We start from the raw sequence: 13520 nt of genomic DNA, 5'->3' as shown, positions 1-13520 counted from the left end.
GAAGGGGCTCAGGTAGGTAATTAGGGGAGTGCTGGGGGGCTGCTACACACAAGTTTTTTTTATCTTAATGCATAGAATGCAATAAGATAAAAAACCTTCTGTCTTTACAACTCCTTTAAAGTAAGCTTGTAACTTCTTGTAAATTAAGACTAAACACATGATGTAAAATTGCACAGAGGCTATATTAAGTGAAGGCTGTATGTCAGAATGCTCAGTAGAACCAAAGATATTTAGGCAGCTCGAGTTGTTTACAAATTATGACAGTTTTTTTTTTTTTTTCTTTACATGTCAAATTTGCCCCAAACTTTTTTCACTGTATGAAGTGAAGGTTTGTAAGGCCATCCATCAGATTGAATGAAAAATGAAGACGGGCACTGGTATGAAAATCCCGGTGCCGAAACCCAAAATTCAGGAAGCACTTGGCCAAAAAAGTGAAACCAAAATGGACAATTAAAAAAAAAAAAAAAAAAAAAAATATATATATATATATATATATATATATATATATATATATATATATATATAATTTTATTTTTTGATCCAATTAACCACTTCAGCCCCAGAAAGAGGATTTAGCCCCTTAATGACCAGGTCATTTTTTGCGATACAGCACTGCATTACTTTACCAATTCCGCGGGCCTGTGACGCTGTACCCAAATCAAATAAAATTGTGGATTTTTTTTGTTTTTGTTTTTTTTCCCCCCCACAAATAGAGCTTTCTTTTGGTGGTATTTGATCACCTCTGTCTTTTTATTTATTTATTTTTGCGCTATAAACCATAAAGTCAATTTTGGGGGAAACAAAAACAATTTTTACTTTTTTGCAATAAAAAAAAAAATGTAAAAAAACAAATTTAGGCCAATATGTATTCTATATACATTTGGTTAAAAAAAAATCTCAATAAGCGTACATTGATTTGTGCAAAATCTATAGCGTCTACAAAATGGGGGATGAATTTATGGCTTTTCTTGTGTGTTGTTTTTTTTTTTGGGGGGGGGGGGGGGGAACGGGGACTGTAACATTGCGCCGTACAGATCGGACACTTTTTAACTTTTTTTTTTTTTTTGGACCAGTGACATTAATACAGGGATCAGTGCTAAAAATATGCACTGATCACTGTATAAATGACACTGGCAGGTGTTAACACTTGGGTGTGTTCAAAGGGTTAAGTGTGTCCTAGGGAGGTGCTTTCTAACTGTGGGGGGGTGGGACTGACTGGGAGTACAGAGAGATCGCTGTTCCTGATCACTATGAACAGACAATCTCACTGTACTCCCCTGTCAGAACGAGGATCTGCTTTGTTTACATCCCCGTTCTGCCTCTGTGGAGCGATCGCGGCCACCGGCTCCCCTGACAAAGTTTTGCATTTAAGTCAGTGGAATGCAGCATGCCATTATCAGCACCCCTTCTTTATTTATTTTTTTTTTCTTTCCATGGATGGTTTTCATTGAAGGCTACCTCTTGTGTATTTGAATTTCATCATAAAGCATCACATCAGTTTAAAGCATTATTGCAATGACCAGATGAGATTCTGAAATTTTAGTATATATACACCTCCAAAAATAAATAACTTTTTCCACCCCCCCCCCCCCCTCTCCTTTTTTTTTTTTTTTTTTTTTTTTAAATGCAGAGCAAAGCTGACAACATTGTAACAATTGCCTCAAAATACAAGCAGAATTATGAATGTAAGCTCCCAGCAATTGCTGTAAAATTTCAGCAGGAGAAGGAGGAAGACACTCAGGCCTACTCTGGACTCGGAATTTCTGATCTCCTAAAACCTATGGAAGCTGCACCATGCCTAACCAAGGTACACTTAACTGTACATTCAGACTGTGACCTCCCATGTGTAGAATTCTCTGACAAATTTAGTTGAATTTCAGCTCAAGTCTTGTTTAACCACTTAAGGCCAGAGCCCATTTTTTGACACTTGTTGTTCACAAGTTAAAATCTGTATTTTTTGCTAGAAAATTACTTGGAACCCCAAACAATAAAAAAAAAAAAAATATATATATAAGAAATATAGTTGCGTTTTCTTTGCTGTGCGAGCATGGAGGGACGGGGCACTTAAATAAAATCAAGAAAAATGGAACCATTCCTTGTGACAGTAATAGGTGGTGACAGGTATTCTTTAGTGAGGGATCGGGGGTCTAAAAGACCCCAAATCCCTCCTTTGCACTTCAGAGTATTCAGATCGCCAAAATCGGTGATTCTGAATGCTGTAATTTTTTTAAAAAATCTGTGCCATTGGCAGCCGAGTAAACTGGAAGTGACATTGTGACGTTGCTTCTGTAATTTTACTACGGAGACAGCCTAGCCGGTGGATGCGCCGGATGGTGGCTTGGGTCTCCCGGTGGGACGAGAGGCCCTGAAAGAGTGGTGGACAGGGACGTCCCCTCCCACTGCCTGAGATAACGGCTAAGCGGCTGCTGAGCCGCATCGGCCATTATCACCAGATAGCCTACTGCCCGCTCTGAAAAAACGGTACCGGGGTATAGCCTGCAGTTGCAGGCTATACCCTGATGCATCCACTTCCTCAAACCGGTACGGTGATTTGTGTGAAGTGGTACAAAAAACAAAATGAATGTACCATATCTTCCACTGTAATGTAAGCTGTAAGGAGATTCAAGGTGATTTACCCATTATAATTTAACTTTTTTATCTCAAGTTCTCTTCTAGGACAGCTTATGAGAGATGGGCTATACCTACCTAAAACAGGAAACCCATCATCCACAATCAATAAAAGAGCACAGTTTATCTAGTTTCCTCCGGCCTAACAGGAATATCAAAATTTTTTGTTCCCTCAAGCCTTCGTGTTAGTTGCAGAGTATATTTTTCCTCATGACTTCAGGGACAGTGGACCTCAAGGGGTTGCTTTTCTAGGCTACTTTTGTTATCCTAGTTGTAGTACCTCCCCATCACCTTTTTGGATTTCCCCAAAGGTCCCATGGGTGCAGAGGCTCTAGTGGAGCCTTCCATTACTCACATTTGGTCAGACTCTGAGTCCTCTCCTGTGTTGCCTCAGGAGTTGTGGGGTAGGAGTGGTGGCCGGCTGAGCCCCTGATGCTAATTGTCCTGGATGGACCATGGTTGCTGGTAGGTTTAGATTGCCTGGGTATCGCTGCTGTGGGTCTCCCTGAATTATGGTTGCCACCTCATTCCTTTAAACCCGAACACATATTAATTACACAGGTTTTATGGCTGATAAAGGTGGTAATTAAACTCACTTGGTGCCTTATCTGCATTTAATTAGCCTCAGAACCTGTGTAATTCAAAGGTGTTCGGGTTTAAGTGGGATGAGGTGGCAACTCTACCCTGAATGGACAGCAGTATGGCGGGTACATGGCTTATACCTTGAGGCAGGCATCCAGAGATGCCAGGAAGGGGAGCACAAGTGGGTGGGGGATTGAGGAGCAGGCAGAACTTGATCTTCCAGAAGTGTTAAAGCAGAATTTCTCCCGTCTGCAGTGCTACACCCTGCCGTCTGATTCTGATATATGCCAGATGCTTTGAATGTGGCAGACGGCTCCAAGTTAGGTTGGTTGAAGTTTTTTTCATGTAGATCTCCATCCTACCTTGCCTTTGGGGGATGTCCTCTCTTTGATAGTTGCAATGGTTTTTTGGCATGCCTTTTACAAGCTTAGGGTAAAATGTGATGTGTGTGCGGGTCCACCAATGATGCAAGTTGGAGACAGCAACCCTAACACCTCTCGAGATGCAGAGCAAAGAGATCATCAGAAGCTCCAACTTATTAACTCCTTACACTTATTGTTACACTTTGTGTGTAGGTAGGCAGGCAATGGAAGAGTAAGATCTATTTAGAAGAATGTAGCCAATGGGAGGGTACAGTACAGTGGGAAATATAAGTATAGAACACGTCACCATTTTTCTAGATAAATAGAGTTCTAAAGGTGCTATTGACATGACATTTTCACCACATGTCTGTAACAACCCATGTAATCCATAAATACAAAGAAACCAAAACAAATAAGTTCAGAAATGACGTTATGTGTAATTAAATGGAATGACACATGGAAAAAGTAATGAACAAACTAACTGGAATGTATTTAATACTTGGTACAAAATCCTTTGTAATGACGTCTTCAAGATGCCTCATGTATGGAGAAACTAGTCGCATGCATTGCTCAGGTGTGATTATGGCCCATTCTGCCACACAAACAGTCTTCAAATCTTGGAGGTTTCGTGGGCCTCTTCTATGAACTCTGATCTTTAATTCTTTCCATAGATTTTCTATTGGATTCAAGTCAAGTGATTGACTGGGCCATTGTAGCAGCTTTATTTTCTTTCTTTGAAACCAAGAGTTTCCTTGGCTTTGTGTTTGGGATCATTGTCTTGCTGAAATGTCCACCCTCGTTTCTTCTTCTTCTTCTTCATCCTTGTAAAGGGCGGCAGCTTTTTCTTCATCCTTGTAAAGGGCGGCAGCTTTTTATCAAGAATGTCTTGGCACGTTTTTTTTTCTTTTCATCGTTCCTTCAGTGACACAAATGGGGTTATTTACTAAAGGCAAATCCACTTTGCACTACAAGTGCACTTGGAAGTGCAGTCGCTGTAAATCTGAGGGGAAGATCTGAAATGAGGGGAAGCACTGCTGATTTTATCATCCAATCATGTGCAAGCTAAAATGCTGTGTGTTTTTTTTTTTTTGTTAATTTTCCTTGCATGCCCCCCCCCTCAGATCTACAGTGAGTGCACTTTCGGTGCAAAGTGGATTTGCCTTGAGTAAATAACTCCCAAAGTTCGCCAGTACCGTATTCTGAAAAACAGCCCCAAACCATGGTGGTCCCACCTCCAAACTTCACTGTTTGTATGGGGGGTGTTTTTGGGGTGATGTGCAATGCCATTTGATCTCCAAACATGGTGTGTATTATGGCACCCAAAGAGTTCAATTTTGGTCTCATCTGACAGACTATATTCTCCCAGTATTTCACAGGCTTGTCTAAATGTTGTGCAGCAAACTTTTAACAAGATTCAACATGCTTTTTCTTCAGGAGTCTTGTGTGGTGAGAGTGCATACAGGCCATGGTGGTTGAGTGCATTATTTGTTTTCTTTAAAAACAATTGTACCTGCTAAATCCAGGTCTTTCTGAAGCTCTCTGCAAGTGGTCCTTGCCTCTTGGACAACTCTTCTGATCATTCTATTCACTCCCCTGCCAGAAATCTTGCGAGAAGCACAAGGTCGTGACTAGTTTATGGTGAAATGATGATCTTTCCACTTCTGGATTATGGCCTCAACAGTGCTCACTGGAACATTCATAAGTTTAGAAATCCTTCTGTAACCAATGCCATCAGTATGTTTTGCAACAATAAGGTTGCAAAGGTCTTGAGAGAGCTCTTCACTTTTATCCATCGTGAGATGTTTCTTGTATGACACCTTGGTAATGAGACACTTTTTTTTTTTTTTTTTTTTTTAATAGGCCATCATTTAAGACTGAGCCAGCTGATATTAATTTGCACTGACAAGGGGTAGGATGGATTTCAGCTGGTGTCTTGGTTTTCCATGTCTTTTTGCGCCTCTTTCTTCATGTGTTACTTTTTTTTTTTTCCTGTCGTCATTTAATTTTCTTACACATAATGACATTTCTAAAGTTATTTGTTTTGGTTTCTTTGTATGTATGGATTGCATGGGTTGTTACTGTCGTGTGTGAAAATCTCATGTCAATAGCACCTTTTAGAAATATATTTACGTAGAAAAATGGTGACGTGGTCAATACTTATTTTACCTGCTGTATTGTGGAGCATGTAGCCAATGGGGGGTGGGTAAGATGTATTGTGGAGAATCCAGGCAAGCATCGTTGTTTGCTCAGATAACCTCCCCTTGTGTAGTTTCACAATTTCCAGATGCCAGCCCTTGGCACCGTTGCCCAAAAAAAGTTGTGCGTAGAGTTGGAGATTTGCAGAAATGGGCCATTGAACTCTGACACATTAATGAAGTGGCATGACATTTCATGGTTCCTTAAGTATAGCACAAAGCTGCCAGGGGCTGCTGTGGAGTTGTCAGCTAATGATGGTCATTGCTCATGCGATTTAATGGAAACCTGGTGGAAATAAAACAAGAGGACTAACATTGCTGAGCTTCTTTTGTGAACTTTTTGGGCTTGAATGTTGCCAACCTGTCGTGCCCTCACTTCAATACTTTGCATTACTGACCTGTAATATTCTCTGTGACGTTTTCTGATCTGCAGACTTGTTCTGGGTCTGTGACTCCGTATTGACGTGGTGGGTGAGTAAAGGACAAGCAAATAGTATTTTCAAGCAGAGGTCAGGAATCACAACTTTCATGTTTGTCATGACAGGTCTAGTTTAAGCGTCATAAGACAATTCATTCATGTGTCTGTGACTACAGTAGACTGGAGTATTTAAAATCCAGTTATGACAAACCTCTACCTTACAGGGGGAATCCAGCACGCCTCTAGATGCCAAAGACCTGTGCATGTAAGCCTTACCTTTTGAAACGGGATCATCGTCTTCTTTGTTTTTTTTTTTTTTTTTTTTTTGTGTCATCCTATGTCATTTATGTCTGACGCTCAGTATTTTCTGTGCATACAACATTTGGGTGGTTATATTTGTTTGTCTTTCAGACCAAAGACTGGTGGACGTATGAGTTCTGCTATGGAAAACATTTACAGCAATACCATATTGAAGGTACATATATAATTAGTTCTGCCCCTAGAGCATTTGATGATTTTTTTTTTTTTTTTTTTAAACCCAGCGGGCTGAACGAAAAAAAAAACAGATCGCTGTACCAACACAAGTGATGTTAGTGCGGTGATCTATCCTATGATTTTGTGTTCTGACAGGGGGACTCCACCCCTCCATCCTCCTGCTGGAACACACTAATCAGCGCTCGCAGCTATTGGCTATGAGCGCTGATCAGATGCTGGTTTGCCAACATGTAGGTTTGACAAAAGCTGGTCCTTAGATCGGCTTTTGTCGAAAGGACAGCTGTACACAGTCCCAATGTCGGCCAGTTCCTGCCAAAACTGTCAATATTCGAACAGTGTGTACCGAGCTTTAGACGACTGTTTCTCTAAAAAAAAAGAAAAAAAAAGCATAGACACTGTCACCTGTCAAACACGCATTCCAGAGTTAGAAATAATATGTTTTGTAAGTACCTGTATTCTAAAAGAAAATGAAGACTCCTTTGGTAATCTGACTTTGCTTACTGTACCCTGAGTGATCTTGTAAAGCGGTTCTGGTACAAACATATAGAAATATGGCCTCTGCAAAGTAGATGGTTTTTATACTTGCCTCTTCTGCTGCCTACAACACCAATCGCTCCTGTAATGCAGAGAAGCTGCTACTAGAAAGAATCTTTTAAATCCAACACTTCCTGGAGTGTCGGAGTTCCCAGCATGTACTGTTGTCCCTGCCATTGGCTCTACAACTCTATTATATCTTTTATATACGCTTAAAAGTAAACGCTGTACTCATACCAACTGAATGCTTTCCTTTTTGCATAAAACATTTGGTAGTGATAAGAGTTCTCCTTAACCCAATCTCCAGGGTTAAGTTCACCCCTCTCTAAATACCCTTACCTACCAAAAGTTGCAGTCATGTGATGCTCTAGTCCCAAGCCTTTTCTCTTGTTTGCTTCTTGTGGGTTCCTTCTTTGGGTGCGTCACTGCCTGCATACGGTGGACATTTCCTATTGGCTGTCCAGTTTTGGGTTCTCGCAGGAATGACCTCAGCAGCGGGGACTGGTGGTCCCTGTTGGTGCTGGAGGGAGGAGAATAAGTATAACTTTCTTCAGCAGGTATGAAATGAATAAAACATTGCAACATGGGTCAAAAGGGGGTGTGAGGAATTGGACATTTTACATCCTGTTTTAAACTTTGTGATCTGGGTGGAGTTTATTTTAAGCACATCGTTTTTGGCAGTCTTGTAGAATTACTATTTTTTACAGATTTCACCATAAAGCTATAATTTATCTCCTGTCTATCTTGTGGGGTTTTTGTATAAATGTTTTTTTTTTTGTTTTTTTTTTTTTTTGTCTTCCTGTGCTCTGTGAACTGTGTTCTGTAAATTATAATACGGTTTCATTTTTATGGTATTATTATTATTATTATATTTTATTTATTTATTTTCCATTCCAGAATCTGAAGTAAAGGGAGACATCTTGTACCTTGGGTACTATCAGTCAGAATTTGACTGGAACAATGAAACTGCAAAGGTCAGTGGGTCATCCATCATTTATCTCTTTGCTTATGTTATATTATATTGGCAGATAAATATGACTTGTTCCAACAGCTTACTGTTTCCATGGAATGAAGATTGGGACATTTTAAAATGATGCCAATGAGAAGGAAGGCAGGTAGTCTTAGCTGTACACAATACTGTATGTGCAGCTTTAGTCTACTGGGGCAAGTTGCACCAGAAACATTGTCTAGTCATGACCCTTCTTGTGCTTCTTTCCAATTTTAGTAGGTGACATATGGGAAACTTCAAAGCTGTTATAGGAAATGGGGGTGCTTGACTGTAGCATAGAGGAGGTATATGAATTCCAATAAGTAATCATTTGGCAAGTAAATGGTTCACACTTGCCTGTCAGCTGTGTTATTTAGCCATCTATCTGGTATTCCCCATTGTGTTTTGAAACCTAAATGCTTGCAGTTATTCCACTTCTGTGTGTTGTGTGTTTTTTTTTTTTTTTTTTTTTTTTTTTTTAAATTTAATTTTTTTTTTTTTTTATATAAGGTAGCAGTAGTCTTCTATGGTCCTCATTTATGAAAATATTAGTTGAGTGCAAAAAACAGCCTACGTTTTTTACCTATTTTTTTTCTGGTGCAGGCTGAAAGATGCCAGTTATCTGCTTGGTTTGGTTTGCTTTAGGAAAACCTGGACAGGTATTCTTTCAGATACCTGTAGTAGTGGGCTGCTATGCCAATTGTAGTCTGAATATTTAATTCATATTCCGCAGAGTGTGTTCAACAGAGACCAGTCTCGCATTTCTTGGCTTCAGGGGGAACCCTCTTTAACAAGGCTTTATACGCTAGAATATCTGGTTCTGGAGGATAACAGACTCTGATTCACACGTTCTGAGTTAGCAGAAGGACTTGAAGTTAAAGTGGTGTTCCGGCCGGTATTATATTTTTTAAATAAAAATACCCCTATAATACACAAGCTTAATGTATTCTAGTAAAGTTAGTCTGTAAACTAAGGTCTGTTTTGTTAGTTTATAGCAGTAGTTTGTTATTTTATAAACTTGCAGCAGGCCATGGCCATCTTAAGTGTGGGCATCTGAAGCCAGACTGTATTTTTCCTGGATCTCATCCTTGCAGATCTCGCACATGCTCAGTGCAGCACAAGCAATGTAATGGGTTTCAGCTCAGGTTTCCATAGCAACGGCAGTGTCAGAGGAAGTTGCCACCTCTTCCCAGAAGGCATTGCAAACAGGAAATGATGCAATGGGCCACGGCCAAGGAGGAGGAAGTGAAAAATGAATACAGCAGATATACAGTAGGTGCTGAGAAAAAAAATTTAAAAATATCCAATTCGTTTACAGTGCACAGCTTAGTGAGGGATGTTGAAGAGTTGTAAAAGTGGGTGGAACTACACTTTAAGCAGGTTTCAGCAGCTGATTCTAGACTTAAACCAGCTGCTGAATCCCGTTTAGATTCAGTTCTGGTTCTAGGTTGGACCAGCTGCTGAAACCTAAAATATCTATTCCTTCTGCTAACTCAAAATGTGTAAAGCATTTGGAGTTCATTATCTTCCAGAACCAATTATTCTAGTCTTGATAAGGGAGGCCCCCCTAGGCTCCTGAAATGTGTTAATTTATCTGTCTCTTTAGACTGTCTACACATGATGCTCTATTTCTTTTTTGTTTGGAAGCTTTCTGTCATGTGATAGCAGTCTATCCAGAGTTGCTGCTCTCCATTTCACATTATGTTTAATAATGCAACCTCTATCATACAAGTCTTTGTTCGTTTAGAGATTGAATCAATTCGACTGAATGGACTTCTTACATTATTGCAAAATAAAGTGGGTACAGTTGATGACAATAGTTTCTGTGGTGGGTACTCCATATTTCTCTGGTCAAAATTCTCTGGTTATGCCCTTTTTTAAATGGTTTGCATTGTCATCCATTTTTTATAAATGCAGTCTTTTTCTCATGAGCTAGAAGATCAGGTTTTTACTGTGTGTAGTAGTAATTATTATAATTGCTGTTCTTGTTTACTTGGCTCAGAAATTTGCCCATTTATGACCAGGGTTTGCTAGTTCAAACCTACCCAGACCTTGTCTGCTTATCCAATGGATATTGTGTTTCCTTTTCTTAGGCTTCTAAACATCACAAACTAAAGCGCTACCACAGCCAGATGTATGTGAATGGTTCTAGGTGTGATCTGAATGGAAAGTCCAGAGAGACAGAGGTTAGGGTAAGTATAGTAGCAATCAGTTTTAAAGTGTATAGAAGGTCAAAACTTGAGAGAGATATATCTATATATATATACGATATACATTATATTCTATGGCAGTGAAATCGTGCTGAAGTCCTGAAAAAGTAATACAAGAACTACTTCTCAAATAGTACTACTTGACATTGTTTCTATTAAGACACTGCCATAGAAATACATTAGATGCTACTTGAGGTACGATTTGTAAGTCGTATTGTGTGACTGAGGGCTAACTTGAGCCTGAAAGAAGTTAAATATTAACCATTTGCTAGGTAAACTTTTGTTCATAACATCATTGTTCCTCCCTGTGACATGGACAGCCCCTCTCACTGAAGTAGCACTAAATTCTTACCAATTGTTACAAATCTCACTGAAGTAGTGGTTGAAACCGGGGGTTTTAAATCGCACACGGTGTGACTGCAGGCTTCTACTTGTTTGCTACTCCTATTGCAAGACATCACTTTTATCAAATTTTGCTAGTCTTGTAAAGCGTTCGCAGACCAAGTTACTCGCAATCCAAGGTTTTACAGTAAAAAAATGAACTCCTTACAGTAGTGATTATCTGCTTTTTTTTGTACTATAAAGGGCTAATTTGAGTTTTTTTAACCCCATTATGTTACTAAACATCTTAGACCTGGTTCACATCTATATGTTTTTTGGTGCTTTTTGCAGAAACGCACTACAGTTCATTTACATGGATTCCTATGGGACAAGTTCTGCTTTTTTCAGCCGCTGCGTATTTGGAAAGAGTCAGGGACTTTTTTTTTTTTTTTTTTTTTTTTAACGCAAAACGGTGCTTTTTTGGTTCAATATAGAATAATGGAGAAGCTGCAGAAAAGCATATAATGTGTTTTTGCAGCAATTTGTGTTTTTTAAACTGCCCAACAATTTGGCCAAAAAAAATATGCAAAAACGCAAATCACAGCAAAATCACGTGCACAAAAATCAAAACGCACAGCAAAAAGCACTGCAGAAACACATCAAAAGCAAACTGCATAGGTGTGTACCGAGCCTTATGTTGGCCACACGGATCAATTTTCAGACAAGAATATTCAGACGAAAAATCTTTGTACATTCCCTGAATCAAAGAATGTTGTTTGAAATTTTCACTTGTTTTAACATTCTGATTTTTAAAATGAATGTAATTTCTGAATGAAAACGACATTCACTGTCTGAAAATTCCTTTGACCAAGAAGTTTTCTATTATTTCCAAATTTTCCCGTCACTGTGGTTGAAAATGAACGTCGATTTGACCCCACTAACAATTAGAAAATCGAATGAACGTTCTTAAAATGACATTTTTTTTTTTTGAAGGCAGACATTGTTTGTTTTTGTAAATAAAAAAAAAATGATCTCTGAGTCTGATAATATTTACCAGATTCACCCTTTAATAGTATATAAAGCATATCTCTCCTCTAATAGTGTATACAGTATATCTCTTCTGTCTGTTATTCTCAGAGTGGATTAGATATTTTGCACAGAATTGTTGACTTTTTTTCAGATTTATTAAAAAAGAAAAACTGAAATATCACATGGTCCTAAGTATTCAGACCCTTTGCTTGGTATTTATTAGAAGCACTCTTTTGATCAAATACAGCCATGAGTCTTTTTGGGAAAGATGCAACAAGTTTTTCACACCTGGATTTGGGGATCCACTGCCATTCCTCCTTGCAGATCCTCTCCAGTTCTGTCTGGTTGGATGGTATATGTTGGTGAACAGCCATTTTTAGGTCTCTCCAGAGATGCTCAATTGGGTTTAAGTCAGGGCTCTGGCTGGGCCATTCAAGAACAGTCACGGAGTTGTTGTGAAGCCACTCCTTCGTTATTTTAGCGGTGTGCTTAGGGTCATTGTCGGAAGGTAAACCTTCGGCCCAGTCTGAGGTGCTGAGCACTCTGGAGAAGGTTTTCATCCAGGATATCCCTGTACTTGGCCGCATTCATCTTTCCCTCGATTGCAACCAGTCGTCCTGTCCCTGCAGCTGAAAAACACGCCCACAGCATGATGCTACCACCACCATGCTTCACTGTATGGCAGGGGTCTCAAACTGGTGACCCTCCAGCTGTTGCGGAACTACAAGTCCCATCATACCTCTGCCTGTGGGAGTCATGCTTGTAACTGGCAGCCTTGTAATGCCTCATGGGACTTGTAGTTTCGCAACAGCTGGGGGGCCACCAGTTTGAGACCCCTGCTGTATGGACTGTATTGGACAGGTTATAAGCAGTGCCTGGTTTTCTCCACACATACCGCTTAGAATTAAGGCCAAAAAGTTATAGGTCTCATCAGACCAGAGAATCTTATTTCTCACCATCTTGGAGTCCTTCAGGTGTTTTTTTTAGCAAACGCCATGCGGGCTTTCATGTGTCTTGCACTGAGGAGAGGCTTCCGTTGGGCCACTCTGCCATAAAGCCCCGACTGGTGGAGGGCTGCAGTAATGGTTGACTTTCTACAACTTTCTCCCATCTTCTGACTGCATCTCTGGAGCTCAGCCACAGTGATCTTTGGGTTCTTCTTTACCTCTCTCACCAAGGCTTGTCTCCCTCGACAGCTCAGTTTGGCCGGACGGCCAGCTGTAGGAAGGGTTCTGTCATCCCAAACGTCTTCCATTTAAGGATTATGGAGGCCACTGTGCTCTTAGGATCCTTAAGTGCAGCAAAAAATTTCTTGTAACCTTGGCCAGATCTGTGCCTTGCCACAATTCTGTCTCTGAGCTCTTCAGGCAGTTCCTTTTGACCTCATGATTCTCATTTGCTCTGACATGCACTGTGAGCTGTAAGGTCTTATATAGACAGGTGTGTGGCTTTCCTAATCAAGTCCAATCCGTATAATCAAACACAGCTGGACTCAAATGAAGGTGTAGAACCATCTCAAGGATGATCAGAGGAAATGGACAGCACCTGAGTTAAATATGAGTGTCACAGCAAATGGTCTGAATTCTTAGGACCATGTGATATTTCAGTTTTTCTTTTTTAATAAATCTGCAAAAATGTCGACAATTCTGTGTTTTTCTGTCAATATGAGGTGCTGTGTGTACATTAATGAGGAAAAAAATGAACTTAAATGATTTTTAGCAAATGGCTGCAATATAAAAAAAAGAGTGAAAAAGTTAA

At 39.8% G+C, this 13520-nt stretch overlaps 1 protein-coding gene across 2 annotated transcripts in view; it reads left to right on the top strand.

Moving 5' to 3' along the window:
• Positions 1 to 13520, top strand: part of OS9 (OS9 endoplasmic reticulum lectin) — a 160689-nt gene that overhangs the window by 80759 nt on the left and 66410 nt on the right. For both annotated transcript variants that reach the window (XM_073613755.1, XM_073613754.1), the window contains exons 2-5: positions 1631 to 1807; positions 6597 to 6660; positions 8112 to 8188; positions 10296 to 10394. In XM_073613755.1, the coding sequence (XP_073469856.1) occupies positions 1631 to 1807; positions 6597 to 6660; positions 8112 to 8188; positions 10296 to 10394 (417 nt within the window). The remainder of the gene's footprint in view (positions 1 to 1630; positions 1808 to 6596; positions 6661 to 8111; positions 8189 to 10295; positions 10395 to 13520) is intronic.

The sequence above is a fragment of the Aquarana catesbeiana genome, linkage group LG02 (assembly GCF_042186555.1).
Source record: "Aquarana catesbeiana isolate 2022-GZ linkage group LG02, ASM4218655v1, whole genome shotgun sequence".
NCBI lineage: Eukaryota > Metazoa > Chordata > Amphibia > Anura > Ranidae > Aquarana > Aquarana catesbeiana.
The sequence above is the reverse complement of the archived record's forward strand: the minus strand, read 5'-3'. Positions and strand labels throughout refer to the sequence as shown.